The sequence below is a fragment of the Camelus dromedarius genome, chromosome 18, assembly GCF_036321535.1.
Source record: "Camelus dromedarius isolate mCamDro1 chromosome 18, mCamDro1.pat, whole genome shotgun sequence".
Taxonomy (NCBI): Eukaryota; Metazoa; Chordata; class Mammalia; order Artiodactyla; family Camelidae; genus Camelus; species Camelus dromedarius.
The window spans coordinates 41494058-41516277 of NC_087453.1; the positions used below are offsets into that span (position 1 = coordinate 41494058).

The 22220-nt window shown below is 42.9% G+C and overlaps 1 protein-coding gene across 2 annotated transcripts in view; it reads left to right on the plus strand.

Moving 5' to 3' along the window:
* The window catches only part of MACROD2 (mono-ADP ribosylhydrolase 2), a 1873695-nt gene that overhangs the window by 1384408 nt on the left and 467067 nt on the right, over positions 1-22220 (plus strand). For both annotated transcript variants that reach the window (XM_064475896.1, XM_064475895.1), the window contains exon 8: positions 20420-20493. In XM_064475896.1, the coding sequence (XP_064331966.1) occupies positions 20420-20493 (74 nt within the window). The remainder of the gene's footprint in view (positions 1-20419; positions 20494-22220) is intronic.

A 22220-nucleotide genomic window follows, 5' to 3' on the forward strand; every position in this document is an offset into this window, starting at 1 on the left:
CCATCTCCCTGACAAAACCGTGGCTTCTGTGCCATTTCTGTGCATTCCTCTCTCTTTGGAGTTCTGTCTGAAGTCAGGAACACTCTAGAAATGATAACGGAATGGACGGACTTCGACGAGGGTTGTGTTTTACGATAGTACAACCCCTCTGTTTGTCTGTTATTCTGTTTACCTGACTCTGTCCTGGGCCCCTTCTTCTCTGTCCAGCTCTCTCCAGGCTACCCCAGAGTCCTTGCTGCGTCACCTCTGTTGGGGGAGGAGAGGATCAGGTAAACTGCAGGAGGGGAAGGTGGAAGGAAGTGATAGGGTATTTCCCACCTGTCCCCACCTCCGCACCCTAGCTCCCCTAACTCCCTACCCCCTGTCCTCCCCACCTCCCACTCTGGCTGGGGTCTTCTGGCCATGGCTGTGCCCCGCCCCCGCCCCATGACTGGTTCAGGGGCAGCCTCTGCTTTACGGCTCCAGCTCTCTTGCCCTCAGTTCCAGTGACAAGCCCCTAGGATGTGAACATTTTTCTCTGCTGTTGGTCTCTGGGTGCCCCATTGTATCTGGCTTGTCTTTCAACCTTGCCACATCTCTGTACATCGTCCTTTCTTCAAACTTCTGTACTTAAACCATCCAAGCAAGTCAGGCTTCCTGCCAGGATGCTGACAGTCACACTTTGCTTTTCCTAGCCATTCTTCGAAAGTAAGGAATCTGCGTATTTAATATTTAATTGTAAAATCCTTTAGTTAATGCACTGTAGTGCTGTGGTTCTCGTTCGGCTAGCGTGCTACTCAGATTTTATCTGTGAGGGATGAAAATAGACACACCATCTTATATAATGTGATGGTTTAGGCTCAAGGGTTCATGTCATTCTGTCCCTGCGGAGAGAGGAGCTGTGTCTACAGGATCCGACCAGTTTGGTGTCTGAATACCTTGGTGGAGCTACTTGGTGCCCAAATGACATGTGTTTCTTAAACATGAAGCAAAGGCTGGCCAAGGCCCTTTTAGTCTAGATAATAAAAGCCAAAATGAAGTAAATGACACAATTCTACTGTATGGCATATATAGCATATATATTGTATTTATATATAATATATGTTATACGCTCATGTATACACACACATACTTAAAAGAGAATCTGAGCTGTGAATCCTATGGATGGCACTGCTGAGCTCAGCATTTCCTAAAACCAGCACGTTGCCCAAATACTGTGGTTCCAGAGAGAAAGCCAGAGATAGCCTCCTCTCAGGCTCGAGTTAGAGGGCCCAAGTTATAGAAAATAAACACCTTTTAAAACCTATCACTTACTAGGCAGCATACAAATGATGCAGTGTAATATGGGGATTAGCAGCGTGCACGGGTGCCGAAGGTACTGACGGGGATGAAGGCAGAGGGTGACCAGGAAGACATCAACCCTGAGAACAGGGTGGCTGCTGCCCTTGAGGAGAAGCCAACTAAACCAGCCATATAATAGTGGCCACCAGACTGCTATGACATCTTGAATGTCTTTTGTCTTTTTTTCTCTAGAGGACTATTTATGAGATGACTCCTTTGATAACTGAAACATTTTTAAAATAACTTTCTCCCCTAAGAAAAGGTATCCCAATAGGAACAGAAGGGCTTGGGGGGAGTTTAATGAACTATCATCATCATTTGGTGGTAGGCTGGGGGTGGGGGTGAGCAAGGATGAGTTATCCTGCTCTCATCTTCTTTAATTCAGACCATTTGGATGATCCCATCATCATCTGTTCTCAGAACGGCCACCACCCATGTCACCCTGGGCTTCCTCTCTCACTACATCTGGCTGAGAAGAAGGCCATGGTCTCCACAGTTCCCTGTTTCCTCCTTATCCCTAAAGGGAAACCCAGGTTCTTTCAGTTTTGTGGTCTGCTACTAATTCTTCTGGTACAATCAAAATTCGACACAGGGGGGAATCGTGAAGCTTCAGAACTATGTTGAGGTGCGGTTGTCCCGGTTCTGGATTTGTTGTTTCTAACCCTGTCGATTATGAGCTGTTGGGCTGCTTCACTCGCTCCCGCCGGGGGAAGGGGTCAGTGACCTCCTGCCTCTACCTGTCCCCCCACCCCATGGGCTGACGGCCCCTCCCCCATCGCCAGTGCGGCTCCCCACGGGTTATTCTCACCCTCTGTGTTCCCCGCCATCCGCCGAGGGAATTTGTACTCTCTTCATCTTTGCTTCCCCCTCCTCCTATTTTTTGGTTTTACAAAAATAATGCTGATTGTGAAAGCAATGCTCACCCATATCGCTGCTGCAGACAGATCAGAACAGTGGAAATCTCCTTCTCAAACTTCAGTTGTCCACTTGCTTTAAGTGAGTGCCAGGCATTAAATAAAGGCAGTCAACCTGCACACCTGTGACCCATCCTGGGCGCTCGAACCATTTGGAAAGAATTTTTTCACAGCTTCTTCTGAGTCAGGAGGGAAGATCTGAATAAACCACATCCCTGTGTAACCAACTCCCCAGTAAAGATGTAGAACAGTTCTATCACCGTGGAATCTTCCATCATCACCCCTTCCAGTCAATCCAAGCTCCCTTAAACAGTCATTGTTCTGATTTCTAACGTCTTAGCTTTGCATATTCATGAACTTCATATAAATATTCTTGCTTGCCAGTATAACTTTGTGTCTGGCTTCTTTCACTCAAAGTATTGAGATTCACCCATACTGCATGTATTGGTAGACCATTCTACATTTTTTAATGGGAATGCAGTATTTATTATATGTCAGAAATATGCCTGTGTATAATTATGACATAAAATGCAATGGTCAGTACTAAAGGGAATTCCTAATGTCCATGAAAAGTGCTTTGTAAATCCAATATGTTATTAAAGCCACTACTGACATTACACAAAGAAGAGTTTTGTGTCTGATAAGACATTCTGTAGTAATGACCAGGACTCTGTGCCTGAGAGAGTTGGAAGTTTTCGTGTTTACTGTCACACAGGAATGGCTTCAATATATTTCCTAAAATGAGTTTGGAATTTAGGATTCCAAAAGAACACTGAAGCCACTGGTGAGTAAACTGTTATTTAGAAATTATACTAAAAACAGCAGCTGGAAATGCTAATCTGTCAAAGCTGAGAGCTGTTTTATTTTATTTACTTTATTTTAGTTTATTTTTAATAGACTATTTCTTAGAGATGTTTTAGACTCACAACAAAACTGAGCAGAAGGTCCAGAGATTTCCTCTGTACCACCTGCACCCACATACAAACAGCCTCCAGCACTATCAAAGTCCCACAGCAGAGCAGTACATGAGTTATAATCAGTGAACTTACATTGACACATCATCATCACCCACACTGCATAGTTCATATTAGGGCTCACTCTTGGTGTGCCCCCAAATCGTCTGTGCTACAGCTGTTCCTCCCTTCCTCCCCACAAACCCTTGCAACCACTGATCCTTTTACCATATCCATAGAGTTGTCCTTTCCAGATGTCATCTAGTTTAAATCATGCAGTATGCTGTCTTTTCAGATGGGTTTCTTTCACTTAGCAATATGTATTTAAGTTTTCTCTGTGTCTTGTCACGGCTTGATAGCTCATTTCTTTTTATCACTGACTAATATTCCATTGATTGGATATAACAGTTTATTTAGTCATCTACTAAAGGACATTTGGGTTGCTTTGAATTTTGGCAATTATGGATAAAGCAGTTACGAATAATCTGTGCACAGGTTTTGTGTGGACACAACTCCTTTACATAAATACCAAGGAACATGGTGGCAGAAGCATATGTTAAGAGTACGTTGAGCTTTGTAAGAAGCTGCCAAACTGTCTTCCAGAGTAGCTGTACCATTTTGCATTTGCACCAACGACTGAGAGTTCCTGTTTTTCCACATCCTCACCAGCATTTGCAATTCTCTGATAACATATGATGTGGAGCGACTTTTCATATGCGTATTGATCATCTGTGTATTTTCTCTGGTGAGGTCTCTGATCAGGTCTTTTGCCCATTTTTAAATCATGCTGTTCCCTTTCTTATTGCTGAGTTTTAAGAGTTCTCTGTATATTTTGGATAACAGTCCTTTTTCAGATATGTTGTTTGCAAATATTTTCTCGCTGTCTGGCTTGTCTTTTATTATCTTGACAATGTCTTTCACAGAGCAGAAGTTTTTAATTTTAATGATGCTATCTCATCAGTTGAGCCTTGGATGTTATATCTAAAAGTCATCACAATACAAATGATTTCTAGGTTCTTTCCTATGTTGTCTCTTAAGAGTTTATATATATACATATTTACATATGTGAATATTTATATACACATATGTATTTCATTGAATACTTTTTAGCTATTATTATTTTGAAAAAATCTGTTAAATCAATTAAGAAAAGAACAATGAAATTTTTTATGTTATGTTCGCTTATTCCCTCTCTAATATTCTTTCTTTATGTGGATCTGTGTCTGACTTTCATTGTTTTCCTTCTCTCTGAAGAACTTTTTAACATTTCTTGAAAATCAGCTCCACCATTAACAAATTTCCTCAATTTGTGTTTGTAAGAAAGTCTTTATGTCTCCTTTACTTTTGAAGGACAGTTTTGCAGGGTGCACAATTCTAGGTTGGTGGCTTTGTTCTCTCAACACTTTAAATGTTTCATTCCCCTCTCTTCTTGCTTACATGGCTTCTGTGATGTTGGGTGCAATTCTTATCTTTGAGCCTCTATATGTAAGGTAGTTTTTGTTCCCTTCTGGCTTCTTTCAAGATTTTTTATTTATCTTTGATTCTCTGGAGTTTGAATATAATATGCCTAGGTGTAGTTTTTTTTTTTTTTTTTTTTTTGGTTGTTGTTTCTGTTTTGTTTTGTTTTTAGTCCTCGTTGGTGTCCTCTGAGTTTCCTGGATCTGTGGTTTGGCATCTGACATTAATTTGGAGGCAATTCTCAGGCATTATTGCTTCAAATATATTCTGTTCCTTCCTCTCTTTCTTTTCCTTCTGGTATGCCATTATCTATATGTTACAACTTTTGTAGTTGTCCCACAGTTCTTCAATATCCTGCTCTTTCTTAAAAAATATTTTTTCTCTTTGTTTTTCCATTGTTTTAAAGTTTCTATTAATTACCAAAGCTTCTATGCCTTTAAGGTCAGAAATCTGCTTCATCTGTGTCTACTCTACTAAGGAGCCCATCAAGGGCATTCTTCATTTATATTGTAATGGTTTTGATCTCCAGCATTTCTTTCTGATTCTTTCTTAGTATTTCTATATCTCAGCTTATAATGTGCATCCATTCTTGTATGCTACACACTTTATCCATTAGAATCTTCAGCATTATGTTAATTATTCCAACGTCTTTACTATATCTGAGGTGGTTTTTTTTTTTTGAGTTTGGTTTTGATGCTTGCTCTGTGTCTTCAAAGTCTGTGTTTGTTTGGTTTTTGTTTGTTTGTTTGTTTGTTTTTGCCTTTTAGAATGCCTTGTAATCATTCCTTGAAAGCTGGTCATGATGTAGTGGGTAAATGGACCTTCAGTAATGTGGTGGTGAGGTGTAGCAGGGAGGGGAAGTATCCTGTGGTCCTGTAATTAGGTCTCAGTCTTTGTTGAGCCTGTGCTCCTGAACTGTGACTATCACAGCTGCTTCTTAGCTCCCCTTTCCCCCCCAGGTGGATGGGATAACTAGAGTAGGCTGGAGTTGAATGCCCTTCCCCCAGGTAGCTGGCTGGAGCTGCCTGGAGTAGCACACTGACCTTCCCTCAGGTAGTGAGGCTCTGGTCAGGTAGTTTCTCCTGAAGGCAGGCCTTGTTCAGAACAGACTGAAGTATTTCAAAGTAGCTCCTTTCCCCCTGCAGATAGCAGGAGGATATTTTTCTCTCTATTCACTGTGAGAACCTGGTCAATGTAAAAACTTACAAAAGTGTGTGGGGCCACCCCAAGACTCAGCAACCCCGTGAAATTTTTAACTTTCAGGTGCAAAACTGATAAAGGAAACCTCAACTAAAACTGGAGCTGGGAAGACCTGTGGGAGGAGTTCTTATGCTCTGCCAGTCATTGTCAGTTATCCCAAACAGAAAGAGACTACCTTGCAACTCTAGCAAGAAGATGCCTTTGCTTTACTCCCCCAGCAAGAGGAAGGAAGATATTCTTGTTGACCAGTGACAAACCCAACCAATGGAAAATGCTGCAGCTCAGCCAATGAGAAGACATCACCACCCTGAACTCTTACTTTCCTCCAATGAACTTTCACTTAGAACAGTCTGGCCCAAATCCCCCTTTTCTCTATAAAAGCAAGCCCTCTTTGTTTTCCAGATTTTCCAGTGGTCTGCCAGAGCTTGCTTTTCCTGAATTGCAATTCCTTCAGCTATTCCTGATTAAATTCATTTAGATGGCCAGGTAACTGGCTATCTTTTTTTCAATGATATCTTTTGGATATCTTTTTTTGAAGTTGACACAGAGTCGTCTACTCCAAGCTCCAACAATTCCTCAATTACAGTTTAGGTTTACCTATCATGGTACTGCTTTCTGTGGAGATCTCTGTGTAGGAGTTTCTGCTCTGGTAAGCTGTGAATATCTGGATTCACCTCTTTCTCCAATTTAAAGGGATGGTGGTTTGCCCTGTGACCTCACTTTTTTTTCAGAAGGAGTATAGAGTTTATTCATACATTTTTAAAAATAATCAATTAGTTACACAGACTACAATGAAATTAGTCAAAAGAAATATCAAGTTATTTGTTTTTCAATTGAGGGTGCAGTACAGTAAAAGCAGTGGCTTTAATAAGTATGTGGGAAAATCACACAAAAGTACCTAGAAGTATTTCTTGAAGAAATGTGCAAGTTTTACTTTTTCTTCTTTTCATTTATAATTTCTGAACTTTAGCTCTCTTTTACGTCTTTTTAGTAGGTGATGTTAACATCTGAAGTTAAAGTGATTAAGTAGCCACCATCTTTGAATATTTCATTTTCCTATATAATCCATCTAAGAGGCTTTTTTGAGTTTTTTTCAGTTTGTTCAGCCTTTCAGTTGTTAGGAAGGAGTGATGACTTCCTAGGGCTTTACATGCCAGTATGAAATTCTACTTTTTAAGAAAATTGTCATGTGTTATATAAGTGAACTACTATGCAAACATCTACCTTATATTTTTACCAGGCATACCTGAGTCTCCATGACAGTTACAACTTCCTGAAGATATCCATCAGAATAAATTTTCAACATGCATGTTTAAATGGATATTCATTACCACTAAATGCACATCCTAAACTTCTCTGCTGGCTCCGGCAGGTTTTCATGGCGCATTACAACTTCCTGCTATCATGTGTTTGCTTACTACAGCTCAAGCAGGAGAACAAATTGATTTTTGATGAGAAATGTGCCCTTCTAGGATGTCATTATCCCAGCACAAACTGGGCCTAGACCTCATGGTTTGTGAAATCCTGTCATTCATTATTAAGATGAACAGGAACGAGCATGGTGGGAAATTTGCATTTTGAAATGCTGTCTTCCTGCTTTGCAATTCTGGTCTCTTCCTTCTATCAGCCCTCAAACTCCGCCTGTCCCCCAGGTGCCTCACTGTGGTTTAGAGGAATGAGCCAGGTTCTGTCTGTTTGAAGGAAATGGTACATGCATCACTTCCAGTTACATCTCTCTAGGTATTCTGAGGAGCAGTATTTTATGTTCGAGGAAAACCTAGAAATCCAAAAACCAGTGAAGGCGATGGTCTAGGTAGAATAGTAAAACGTCATACATGCAATGAATTAGCCCATTGTTTAGGCCACTCCAAATTCCTTTTAAATTCTTTAAAGAAATGTATTCATATGACTGGGATGCTGTGAAATCCAGAGTGTGGCGATTTGCCTGGGGGAGGGGATGTCAAATTAGTAAGCTCTTTTGGAGGCTGGCACCTTAGACTACAGCAAGTGTGATACAATTCTTTCAGAGGTTTAGCCATAAATGAGGTCATCTTGTGAAACTCTGCCTATCTGGTACGTGTTTCTCTTACCAAAATTTGTATTTTCTTGTATCAGGAAGGGATTCTGGGGAAAAATTGGTAATGTAAATCTGCTCCCGAGTTATTGGGGGAAAACAGTGAGACCATACTTAATCTTGAAAAGTGAACACGCCTGCACTTGAGAATGCTGCCCTGTGGGGTGCTGGAGAGCCTGGAGCCCTCAGCTGGGTTCCCAGGCTTCCCATGCTGCTTAGCATGCTCCTACCTTCAGGCTTCCTTCTGGCTTTCTCACATCTTTAAGCAAGCAGAGTAAATATAGGGAAAGGGGCCAAAACAAGAAAACCTGTGAGGAACAAGAGGAACAAGGTAACTTACACAATTCAGCCTTCACGACAAGAGAGCAGCTTTACCCCACTTGCAGATGTGGACGCTAAGGGATAGACGTGTGCCTTGCTCGCAGTTTTCAGGGCAGGATGCAACTTCTAGTAGGTCTGATGCCAACACCTCTTCTGTCTTCCTTACCCCAGGGTTTCTCTTAAACCAGTTCCCGTGCCCTTCGAATCCTTGAACTGGTGTGGAGAATTTACTATGTAGATGCTACTTCTACCTGGGATGGTAAACAGGTGAAACCATATTCCAGAGATGGCAAAGACCTAGATAGGAATAAAATCCACTCCTGGGAGCTGTGCAGCCTCAGTGGGATTTCAGAAAAGCCATTTGTTCACCAACGCTACCACATCTCACTCAGTGTGCCACTCAGATTTTTCTGCATTACAGACAGCCCCCCAAACCCAGTGGCTGCCAGCAAATGGCACTGATGCTCTTGTTCACAGTTCTGCAGGTTGGCTGTGGTTGACCTGATAGGAGCCAGGTCTGGTCTGGTCAACCTGGATTCCAGGCTTCTACTGGGGCTCAGTCCATTCCACCTGTCTCATTTCAGGGGCCAGTGTGCAAGGGCAGTGCCTACCTGGGGTGTTGTCTTTTTATGCCAGCAAGTGCTTTTAAAGCCTCATTCCTGCCCACATCCTATTGCCCAAAGCAAGTCACACGGCTAAACTCAACATCACTGAGGCAGACAAAGACACACCCCCCACGGGGTCAGGCTCTGCAAAGCCAGATGGTGACGGGTGTAGCAAAGAAGAAGGAAGAACCGGGGATGTTAATCTGATCCTGCATGCTCAGAAACTAAACTCTCAAAATGACATGGCCATCTGATGGTGGCATCCACTTGTCACATCAAACTTGAAACTTTGCCCTGTGTCTCAGAAGAGAAATTCTCAGTTGACACCCTTCAGTCAATACCCTCGCTTGATACCCTTCAGAATGTTCTTGAAAGTTCTTTTCAGGATGAGGTCCTCCAGTGGACTTTAATTATATCAGATAATGTATTTTTTTTTGTCAAAAAATTATATCAGATGTTTAATTTTTAATCAGTCTTAGCACCTAAGAGTTTGTTCATCTCTGACTCAGTAAAGGAGTGACTGCCATTGTAAATTCTATCAAATTGAAGAGTTTCCACCAACCAGACCGTCCCTATTTAGGAAAACTCCACACGTTAAAGCTGAGACACTAGTGCATACAGACCTCAGCAGGTAGGGTGTTGCAGCTAAGGTCTGTAACAGTCAAATGCAAGGAGGAGAGATTCTCCACACTAAGTGTCGTCACAGTGGAACTGGCCACTGAGAAGTTTTTCAGAGTCATTCCTGGAATTTTGAGGGCTGTGGACACACTCAGGCCGTCAGGGAACTGGACTGGCCATTGAAGAGTAAAAGCCAATAGTCAGGGGCTTGGGGACTAACTCATCCTCTCCTGTATCTGGTGATCAGGGTTAATGCTGCTGGGAGCTGTGACCATCTTCAGCGTGGCTCCTTCAGGAGGATCTTGCACCTGACTATGCTGGTGGGGGCATCAAGGCAGCTTCTTGGGGCGTAAGTTGTTTCATGCCTGTGAGGCAGTGGAAGCTAAGAGACCATCTATGCTGATGTGTCCTGTGCTCTGCCTGCTGGAGGGTGACAGAAGGTGTTTATCAGACCTAAACCAAGGGGACCTCATTCTCATTCTCCTAGTCCATGTCTTCAGGTTGTTCTCAGGTCACACACGCGAGGGTCTTGGCCAGCAGCCACCAGAGAACAGCACAGAACTAGCTCGTCCCCTTCCCTCCCGTGAGCAGGCTGATTTTCCTAGGCGTTGGGTGGCATAAAGTCTCTGCAGGATGCTGGGAGGCTCACAGGACACTGGAGCACCTTGGTATCTCCTCTGTTTTCCATCTTACTGAGTACCTGTTTTGCTTTGGGTCCTGAAGGTGAACAAATTAATAGACAGACAAGGGTCCTGCCTCCTGGACCTTACATTCCAGTGGGGTCAGTGTGTGGTAACCAGCAGAGGGACAGATGTCATTTTCGATTGTGATAAGGGTGGAATAGGTGCTCCCCAAGACAACATGAGGACTTTGGGCTTTGGTCCCGGAGGAAGTGTGGAGGAAGCCACTGGGGGCTCCTAAGAGGCACGTGGGATCAAGTGCCTTATGTTTGGAAAGATGGCTGGCCACTAGGTCCATGCACATGCAGTGCCCCCATTTCAAAGGAAGTAAGTTCAGAAGGTAGAAACTGCGTTTTCAACTCTCCACAGATCCCGGTATAAATCTCTTCTACTCAGATGTGATGTCCTCAATGAACTCCCTAGATTACCCTGTAGGAAAAATGTTCTTTAAAAAAAAAGAATTGTATAAAAATTCTTTTCCAGGTGAATCTATGAGATCTTTCGTCTTCTCTCTCAGGAGGCTTATTCAGGGTGGTAGTAACAGCTTGCACAGAAGAGAATTTGTTTCACGAGCCATTTCTCAGGTCATTATTATAATTCCTTAGGCAAAAAGATGATTTAAAAAACACCCTTAGAAATAGACACGGGTGCTCATAAGTTTGAGAAGCTAATGAGGCTTGCGCAGATGGTAACCTTGTGTCCCATAAAAATCCAGCTCCTTCGTACCTGCTTCACAGAGCAGGGGAGAGAAAGCTTGAAAGGAAAACGTCATGTTTCACAATTTTTTTCAATGGGTGAAAGCAAAAGTCACTCAAGGCTGAGGCTGAATATGGTGGGATTTACGGGGTGTCGTTCGCTCTGGCCCCACAACGTCCGGTGAGATGACAGAAAGGGCGTGAGGAGATTAAAACAGGAAGTGGAGAATTTCCCTTCCCCTTTTTTATAGCATGACCAACCCTAGAGATTCTGCTAGAAAAATCAGTGTGAAGTTGAATAAAGTAAGGGATAAGGAAGGGTCACGGGGAAAGGCATGATGTCACAGAAGCTCAGTTGTGAGCCAGTGAGATTCAAACACACGGGTTCTAATTGTGTCCAGAATGGTGGTACCTACGTGCTGAGCAGTCATTGCACCGTCAGGACCACCAGCTTGTCTGTGGTCTCCAGGGGCTCCTTGGGCCCTACTCATGCTCTGCAATGAAGACATTAGATATCAGAGTGGGTGCTGTCACCTGAGACAGAGGCTGAACATTGGTGGCCCCGGGTCTGCTGGGTGTGGCTCTTACAGGAGGCTCTGTCCTTGGTGCCCAGAGACAAGCTTTCCGACCACAGGGACCTCCAATTTGATTTCCTTTCTTTGGAGCTTAAAACAGTGTTGCACCAGGACTGGAGTCTCAGAAGGAGCAGGGTTGTGAGGATGAACAGTACACCACGCACAGGGCTAGGGTGTGGATGGAGGTGGGTCAGGTAGACCCAGGCTGGGGTGTGGCTCTGCTCCTTGCTTGAGTTCCCTGACAGTCATTTTATTATTTTTATTTTTTCTTCTACAAAATGGGAAAGGCGATAGACATCTTGGAGGGAGTTTTGAGGGTTTGGGCAATTTGATGTAAGAGCCGGAGGTGGCAACTCTAAGGATAGCCTAGCTCCCCCCACCATGGCCACAGACAGTATCACTGCATCCTCTTCAAGTAGACGCTGGTCCAAATCACATTTATCACATTAGTGTGTGGTACGAGGTCCATTGAAGCTTGTGTAGCACAGACTTTACTTTGCATACCTCTAGGCAGTATTTAAATTCAAATTAGTCATTTTTGACCAACCCCTCCCTCAGTGAGCTAAAGTCACTGTCCATTTACAAGCCAATTCATCTTCATTATCCCTTCTTTTCATTGGGTTGTTGTGAAGAGTAAATAAGAGAATGATTCATGTAAATACAAGTGACTGGTACGTAATAATTGCTTGATAAATGTTAGCAGCAGCAGCAACAATAACAGCAATGATTTACTATTATTTCAAGACTGTTGGCTGGTGGGGATGGCTTTATATGCCAGTGGGAGCCACCTCTGCACCCCCAAAGGAAACACTTTGCTTTCACGCTGGTGATCAGGGAGCTCCCCAACTCTTCCTTCCCCAACATTGAGTCATTGATAAGTCATTTCTCTACCATGCATGTGTCAGAGATGGCAACTAGACAAGTTCAGAGAAAGAGTGCTCTCAAGATAAGACGTGACCCCACCTTTTCTCAGGGTCATGAGTGGATGTTGATTTTGTTGGTGGAGTTTGGCTTCCTCCTAAAGCAGATTCAGAGGTCAGGGTTTGGGGGCAAGTAGTTCAGTAGGGAGATGATTTCAGGAAAGGGAGCGGGGAAGACAGACAGATACAGAAAGGAAGCCAACAGAGAGAACATTCCTGAGCAGTCTGCACTGTGGATGCCTAAAGCCTCAACTCACTGGGCAACACAGTGCAGTGCAGGAAGCAGGCACCTGAGGGAGGGGTCCTGGTAATGTCCACCCATTCTGCGGAGATGGGAAGAGGAACAGGATGCAGGGCACTGGGCTGGAGTGAGGATGGAGGGGGTGAGCGAGCTGGGACCTTTACCCACCACCTCTCATTAATCACGGCTGAAGAATGCTCATGGCGGCCTTGATTCCCAGACACCTTGGACCCACTCCACAGGTGGGCGGTGAGAACCCACAGTTAAAAGGCCACAGGTGCCGGAGGTTGTAAGTTGAGCCAGGATGTGAGGATGTGGGGGCACACGTAGGACGTCATCTGCTCTGGTGATCCGGCTGGTTAACAAGCCATGCTCTGTACATACACGCATACAACAAATGCATCCTTGTCCTTCCAAACAACAGCTCAGACCCCACCGTCCTAACGACAGGCTGCAGGTGCCTCACTCTTGCCTCCTGTGTGTCTGTTTGCTCTCCTGAGGAGGGGGGGGCAGTGGCTCCCTCTTTGACATTCTGCTACCATGCTCACTGCAGTCCCAGGGGCCAGTGTCACTCCTGCTACTTCTCCTGCTTTATCTCTTGTGAAACCCAGCCTTCAGCCCCGGTTGTCGGAGTGGCTTCCCTAGCACCTAACAGTGAGGCTCCTTCGGCTCATTTCTCTCGGGTAATTTGATTTCACCACGCTGTCGGTCACTTTGATGGGTTGGAAGGAAGCCTAGGGGAGGGGGTTGATGATTAAAAAAAGTAAATTCATTGCCCTGTACTTCCCCATGCCCTCCACACCCTTCATCCGCGTCCCTCACCTCCTCTCACTGAGGACAGGTGTGTCTGTCTGTCTCCATCCCCATCTGGGAGATGGGTGAGGGGCTTGGTGAGGAATGTTCTGAGAAAAACACGACTCATCTCATATTTCATCTCCTTTTACCTGCGCTTATAAAGTGTTTCATGATCCTTTGGTCGCCATACCAGAACTTGTGTGCTAAGATAGAAAAATACTATATCCTCTGAAAAATCAAGCAAAGTGTAATTGTGCATTGACAGTCAATGTTGGCAGCCCCGGTTCAACTGATGTTAACGTTTCAATAAACCCAGTGATAACATCCTTCCCATTTAGATTTTCATCAGTGCTGAAAACCCCGTGTTTAACAACTGCATACTGTTTTTATTTCACTTGGAGTGTGTGTGCATAGAAAAAAGCAGAAACATGCTTCCTCATTAAAGGCTTGATGTAGGGGCTTAAAGTGGGTGTGAATTTAATGTACAGAGTTCAAGAGAGTTTGATTTAAAAGAAAAAACTGTTGCTACGTACTTCTGGATATTGATAGCAATTCAGACCAATTTGGTGCTTATAGTCACCCTGAGGGCTGGTTAGTATGGCAACCATTTTCTAAATAGTATGCGATGTACTTTTGGGGATTTATGATTCCATAAAGTTGTAGGATTTTATCACAGCCTTGGGCCAAGTGCCCTGGTGGGTAGGGTGAGAGTCTAGACTAAACACCCTTTGAGATGAAGATGACTACGGAAGAAATTGCACAGCTGAAATTACACTGATTCAGCACATCAACAATAGTCTTTACATGTGTGAGCATTGCTGGGACGTTGAGCTCTGGGTTGCTGGAAAGGCATCCACGGTTAATGCACAGGTGACTTGGAACCTGGGCTGGGTGGGGAGGTTGGGGGAAGTTCAGGAGAGAGGCCCTGGGTAGACTATAAATGGTAGATGGGGGTTAATGTTTCAGAGCATGGCCTAATTCTACCTGGTACAGCTGAGTTTTATAACACAGGAACAAAATGTGTTTCTACACGGGAGCCTACAGACAAAGATATTGCGGGGTTATCAACAACAGCACAAGAAAGAACTGAAAGCTAGCGAGGAAAGTTGTCTATGGTGAGGTCAAAACCAGACTCACTCTGATTGTCTTGAAAACATTCTGGGTTTTCATCAATTCCAACAAATAAACAATTCAGTGGCTGGGTTGAACCTTTAATGAGTCTTCATTACTGTATCTTTCTGCAACTTGATTTAAAAAAATGACTGATTTAATAACAGGGAAAATGACTGTCTAAAATGATATTTGATGTACCAGGGGTGAGAAGGGTTGCAAACTCAACTTTCTGTTTCATTTTGCCTCTTTTGGTCCCCCCTGTCCCTCTTTTGTTTTGCTGTTCTGTTGACAGAGTTTGTCCCCGCACGGTTTAAGTACTTACTGCTTTGTAGAGAGAAAACAGGCGAGTCATAAAACGTGTCTGAGTTTCTAGCTATAAAAGGTATTCATTAGCCTAAAGCTATCTTTAATGGCTTTAAATGTGGTCAAGAAAATATAATTAAGTACACCTTGACATGTTAACTAACTGGATAGATAAATACATGATTTCAAACTTTCATGCATTTCTGGTGGGCATGTAAATTGGTACAGCAGCTTTGGAGAACTGGCAGAACCTGCTAGAGTTAAACATCTGGAGAACCCTGTAGCCCTAACTCCTGGGCATACACTCAACAGAAACAAGTGCTTGTGTCCATCTCGTGACACGTATGAGAATCTTCACTGCAGCTTTATTCACAATAGCGCCAGCTGGAAACAACCCAATTGTCCATCAACACTAGAATGGACAAATAAATTGTGGAAAATTTACACAGTGGAATGCAACACTAGAATGGAAAAGAATGAGCTTCTGCTGTATGTATGGATACAGCATGGATATACTGATACATGGATAAGTCAGGCAGGCATAATAGTGAATAAAATACAGACAAAAAGTTATGCACATTGTGATGTCCATGTATACGAAGTAGAAAAACAGACAAAACTATGACAATGCAGGAGGGAGTGGTAGTTCCTTCAGGGGACAGATACTGACTTGGGGCAACGGAGCTTTGTGGGTGTTAGAAATGTTTTTATCTTGATTTGGAGAATGATTTATGTATATACACACATACACAAATGCACATATGTAAAACTTAGTAAGCAATTTCAACCCAAAAGTAAATTTTAAAGAATCTTGTGTATGTTGTATAAGTTGGCTTTGACATTTACAACTAAAGTTAGTTTTAATAATCCAACCTAATGAATGAGGAACTTAAGCAGCTTTGGAGTGACAGCAGAAGCAAATTCTATGCACATCTGGGCACACACACGCACAACTCCCTGGACGCTTGGCCCTGAATTATTAATGGCTTGTTCAGCCTCATTGACCCCCATACTTGGGAAGGATTTTCTATGTCACCTAATTCAATGATTCATCCGAAGCTTGTCTGTAGCCTTCCCTCTGGGTGGCTGTTCTGCTTTTGTGAACAGAAGTTCCCCGGGGACCAGAATATAGTTGAGCAGGTCTCACTGTCATCAGGGGCCGATCCCTGCGCAAAGATCTGCCCTTGCGTATTCGTTGGTCTTACTTGCAACCCTCGGGGTTTGCAGCTGAGTGGGCAAAGGGTCGCACGGTTGCTGTTTACTCTGCACTTCATACTTTACTTCGTGTACTTACATTTATTTACTTGTTTGTATGCCACCAAAAGCAGGGATTTTTGTCTTGATATTTTCCTCCCCTTTTAATTCATTACAGCACATCTTCCCACCAGGAGCTATATTCTCTCATATTCATCTTCTCAGTAGTTTTCCCTCAGGAATGAAATAGGAAAATGTGGCTATGTTATTCTGCTTGGACATCTCAGATTCCCCTGGCCATCCCCACACTCCAGGACTAAACACCCTTGACCTCCAGCAATTAGCCTTTCCTGATGTCAATACAAAGCTTCACGAATCCACAATCCATTCATTCAACACGGATTTATTGATCATGTATCAGCAATGTTTTATGGATACAGTGATGAGAAACAGATGTGGTGTCTGCCTCCTTAGGACTGTCACTCTATGAAGATTTTTAAAATATTTTTATTGAAATGTGGTCAATTTACAGTGCTTCAGGTGTACAGCAAAGTGGTTATTATACACATACATACATCCGTATATATATTTTGTTTCAGATTATTTCCAGTATAGCTCATTACAAGAAACTGAATATAGTTCCCTGTGCTATACAGTTGTTTATCTATTCTATATATAGCAGTGTGGGTATGTTAATCCCAAACTCCTATTTACATAAATAAATGTCAAATTGCAACTATGGTGAGTGCCTTGAGAAAAAGGTACATGGTGCTATGAAAGCATGAAGTGGGTAGTCATCAGAATCAGAGGAGCCTTCCCTGGAGGAGTGATGGCTGGGCAGAGGACAGATGCTAAAAGAAGCCAGGAAAAGAGGAGAGACATGTCATTTCAGGAAGAGGAAACCACATGAGCAAAGCCTTGTGGCAGGAAGGCTCAAGGGAACATATTACATCCAAAGGACAGAGGAAAGGCCAGGTAGCTGGAATGAGAAAGCCCAGAGCAATACAGCATGAGATGGAGGAGCGTTGGACCACTCGGGGGAGAGTTTAGCACTAAATTGGGGAGTGGTTTGAAGGCATAGCAGGCTGCACGTGCTTGGAAAGGACATTCCTTGGAAAGTAGCTGAACCAACTAAAGAGAGCACAGGTTTTGAGAGAGTAGCTTTGGGGTGGAAATATTCCGTCAAGGTCCAGGGTGTGGTCTAGGGAGGAGGAAGAGTGGAGGTTGTCAAAAATGGCCAGGTCTGGGAACTGGCAGGCCAGGTGTTGGGGCGGAGGGTCATCTTTGTGGATGCTGCAATCACCCAGGGTTGTGGCAGCCTTGAGGTGGTGAGCAAACTGCAACTCAGTGCCAGAGGTATTGATGAATGTGGAAAAGTGACCAGGTCACCAGTAATTGCCAACTGACCATAGTTGCCATGGTTCTGGAAGAACTTACGTAATTTGTCTGTGGGGAGTTAACGTCTTTTAAAGGTTAATGCTGATGGCCATTGCCACTGAGCGTGATTACAGTATTTCTTAGCTTTATATAGCCCTATAATTTTATGATTTATATACGCCTTAAACATATCAAAAAGAGAAAATTTTTGTGGGAAGAGAATAAATAGGGCAAACTGAGATACAAAACTAGAAAGGCCCCCTGGGGTGTGTAAGGCCAAGCTAAGGAGCTGAAGTTTACTCTGTAGGAGCTGGAGAGGCAACCAAGGCTGCCACTGTTCTGTGTGAGGTTGTGGTGACTCTGCTTCAGGGAGGCTCACCTGGAAATGATGTGCAGTTTAGACTGGGGAAGGGGGAGGACTGAGGAGCACAGTTACGAGTCAACTGCAGCTGACAGGGTGAAGCTGATCAGACCTTGGATGAGATAACTGGAAAAGAAGAGAAGGATGGGGTGGCATGAGATTCCTCAGAGGGATGCTGTGTGTAGGACCCAGGTACCAGTGGAGAAAGCAGCAAGATAGCGCAGGGACTAGGAGAGACCTAAAGCCCCAGGCGGAACCAGAAAGTCAGGAAGAGGTTGCGTTAGTGGAGGAAGGCACGTTACGTTTCTGGTTCTGGAGCCCATCAAGGGGAGATTACAAAGGTACGTGTTAAACTCAGGGAAGAACTGGATTGAAAAACCTCCTGTGGTTTACCCCTAGCCCCACGTGCCCACCTTGGCCATCTTGTTTTCCTTTGCAGCCCATAGGGACTCCCTCTGCTTTCTCCCCCTTCGCTTTCCCTCACCTTTTCCATTAATTCCTTGCTGCTCACAGCTTGCTTCTGAGGACAGTGTCTCCTCAGCTCCCTGCTTACAGCTTCCCCAAGCATTCTATTGTTTCCTAGAAAGCCAGCCCTTTCTTGCTCAACTATCTTCATCTGTGTCCCCACATCCCTAATACACTTGTCCTGCTGAATTGTGTCACCTCTTCTTATTTCCTCCTCCAGACTTTGGGCTTTAAAGGACAAGGACTCATTAAAAGTATCTTTCTCTCTCTCTCTCTCTCTATATATATATGTATATGTATATACATATATACATATAGTATATGATATAAAATATATATTATAATACAGGATATAAAAATGTCCATATATTATTTTCTGGCTCAATAATAATTTGTTTAATGAATTAGCTAATTGATTAATTAACAGGCTTTTCTAATTTTAAGGGTTTTACATTTTGAAGCCTCATTTAAGGAAGACAAATGGGATGAAAGAATGCAAAACAAACCCACAATCCCAAATGTCATAGATGAATATACAGATTTGAGAATGTGCACACATTTTTCATACAACCGTAGTTCTCTTGCTTATACGACAGTAGCCAGGTGGATCTTGGCCCTGCTTTATTTTGTGACTTTTCCTAATATACACTCGCAAAAAGCACGTAGAAACCTAATCAGAAAAGCAACATTCATCCTGGGAAATGGGGACACGCTAAACTCCTCTCTCTTGCTCCTCTCCTGTCACACATTTTCTATCCATCTACTGAGGCTGAAACCATTTGTGTGAGCTTCTGGAATGTGCGTTTGCCTTCCCATAAGACTGGGTCTTTTAAACCTCAGCTCTCCCCATTTTGGCAACACCTCTCTCTTTCTGCATCTGCACAGTGTCACGGGAGCCTCCCAGACTAGAAGACGTCCTCAGGGACATGGTGGCGAGTGATGCAGGATCCGCTCAGAGTGCTGAGTTTAGGATGTTGGGAATGACAGACATTTACTGGCTGCTCCCAGAAAAAGAAGCCAGGGGAGATCAAAGAGGAGAAGCAGAAGAAGGCAGTGTTGAAAAATCCAGGAGAGGAATCTGCAAATCTAGAGAAAGTAGTTGAGTCCATTACCAGGAGATGGGGGAGTGACCGTTAATGCATGCAGTTTCTTTTTGGGATAGTGAAAATATTCTGGAGTCAGTGGTGATGATTGCACAGTTTTATGGATGTATTAAAAACCACTGAATTGTACAATTTAAAACAATTTTTAAAAACCTTTTAAAAATCTAGGAGGGAAGAGAGATTGAAACATGAAAAACTAGTTAAACACATTTAATACCAGAGGAGAAGAAGAGCGGTTGGACGGCTGTGGGGCTTTGTGATTAGGAAGCCAGTGGTGAGCTGCAAGACAGTAGTTTCAATAGAACAGTCACTTCCTTCTCTTCTCTCTGTCCCATAAACAAGTAACTTATAACATTATTCCTTCACATACTTTTATCTCTGTTGGTAGAATGTCTGATGATTCTGCAAGTTCTTGAATATGTTTGGTTCATAGTAGCTAAAGGATGAGCTTCAGAAATTCTGATTGTGTGCCCTCACGCTCACTGATGTATTATACGTGCATCATTCCTCCTGCCCTCTAAGACCAAACCTATACTGCAAAAACAGGTCATTTTCATGCTGGCTTCACCTCTAACATCACTTCCAATGGCCCTCGATGGAGCAGGCATTACCTTCCTTGAATTCGAATGATAGCTTTCAGCGATATGGCCCTTTGACAAGTAGTTCGCCCTGTCTTATGTCAGCTCATTGATGGAGTCCTGCAGACCTTGCGACCCTGGGTCCACCACATGCATTCTCTGAGCCACATTTACTTGATTTATAAACTGAAGGTAATAAACATTAATCTGACACCTCTAATGAGAAAATTATATGAGTGTTTTGAAGGCTATTAAGTACCTGTAAATGCATTTTAATAGATATTGTAGGATTGAAGAGACAATTAGTCCTTCATTGCTTTCTAGCTCTAGTCTGGTGTAGGACCTGCCCCCTTAATGTCTTGTGTGTAGGATCATAGACTTCATATCCTGTGATGTGACGTTTATAGTGTACACCTTACTAAGGTCTGCCTTGCTCAGTACTGATTGGTTAATTTGAATACTGTTTACATAAGAAAAATCCAGTATCATACCATGATTGACTTCTCTATCACCTTTGCCTTCTTTTAAAATTTGTTTTGTTCTGCTCTTCACTTAGGTTTTCCAAATGAGCCTGCTGCGATCATTGCCCTGAGCACCATTAAGGAATGGCTGGAGAAGAATCAGCACGAGGTAGGGGAATAGCACAGTCAGTGAACATTCAAGATGCTCATTTGATCCTCAATTTCAAAACAGAAGATACATTTCATTCATAAATATCAAGTAGACCTAGTCATTGAGCCACAGCTGTAATTCATTGGCTGAAGGGACTATGTTGATTGTTGCTGGTGGTGAAGGTGGGAAAAATTATCAGATTCATTGATTGATTGGTTTTGGTGGTGAAGGTGGGCAAAATGATCAGATTTGTTAAACCATGACTTAGTTTTTACATCTTTAGATAAGATGGGCTTGTGTGTAAAAGAGAGAACAGAGTAGATTTCATTAAGATTAAGATTAAGGGATCGTCTTGTGCATCGTCTTGTGCTGTTGTCCTTAAAGAGTTATCCTTGTTGACGAGATGCCTGGTGTATGGTCATTTTTTTTCCATAACCTAAGATCTCTCTCTATAACTAATCACTTCTATAAAGCAACTTCTGAGTGTCATATTGGAATGGGCTTTGATAATAGTAAATCGTCATGTTTGGGATTTTTTATGAGACTAAATCCTTCTGTCAGATTATTCATCATGCTTTCTATTCTGCTAATTTACTAAGATCTTTGGGATATATTTAGTGATGAACAGGAGGATCAAGTAAACAAAGCAACATGATAAGTAGAGACACTTTAGAGTCTTAGATCTCAGAGGTTTAGCAATTGACATATTGAAACAGCAAATAGTTTTCACCGAACGCACAGTATTGTGCTTTTTTTTTTCTGCTTTTGTTTTTCTCCTTATACACTCACATGAGTGCCATAAAGCATTTTTTCCACAGCCCATGAATCTAGCTTTCTCCTTGGGTAGGAGATGGATTTCTTTGGAAGTGTTTGGGTATGGAAGCAAACTATGGGAGTTTCCACATGAGAGATCGCTCTTGGTGCTTCTGTCTGTTTAAAGAAACAGCAGTGTCATTGTTTTCTTTTTTTGGCTAATAATTTTTTTTTTACTGTAATTTCAACATTTTTTAAACAAATATGAACATTGTTCATCTCAAGTAGAAGTCAAGATCCCTTGGCCAAACATACACATTCTGGTGCTTGTTCTTTCTTTTCCTTTTTGAATGGTGTACATATGACACCTTCAATTTAGAGGACAACTTTAATAACCTCAAAGAAGCAGAATTAAAAAAGTAAATAAAATAGCCAGTTTACAAACGTGTTCTTTGACGTGTCTTATTTTCACAACAGTCTTACTGACCATCAAGGATAGGTATTGTTATCTTCATCTTGAATCAAACAGCTCAAGACTTTGGGGTTTCAGAGCTGAGAGTCTGACTGCCCTCTCCTGATCTAACAGCCGTTCCTCCCTGGACCACTCCTGCGGCCAGGGAGAGGGCTTCAATCCCTTTGAAAGCTGGTAGCCTTCAAAGTATCCCCTGGTCATAGTAAGGGCTCCTCTGAACCATCTGCTTAGCAAAAATGTAGAGTGTTTCATGAACTAAAAATTGATAAGTGAGCCAGTGTATTGGTGTAAATCCATCATTTCCACTAAAATAGTAATCCAAGGATATTTCCCACTGATGGAGGTCCACATGTGCTGTCTCGGCATGTGACCGAACTACCCACATCCACACGACACCTCAAGGAAGTGATGATGGACGGCAAACGTGCTGGTAACATTTCCGACTCATTGACGAATTCTTCTGATGGGTTCTCTCTAGTTAAACTATCCAGAAAGTTATTTTTCATAGATATTTGCTAGC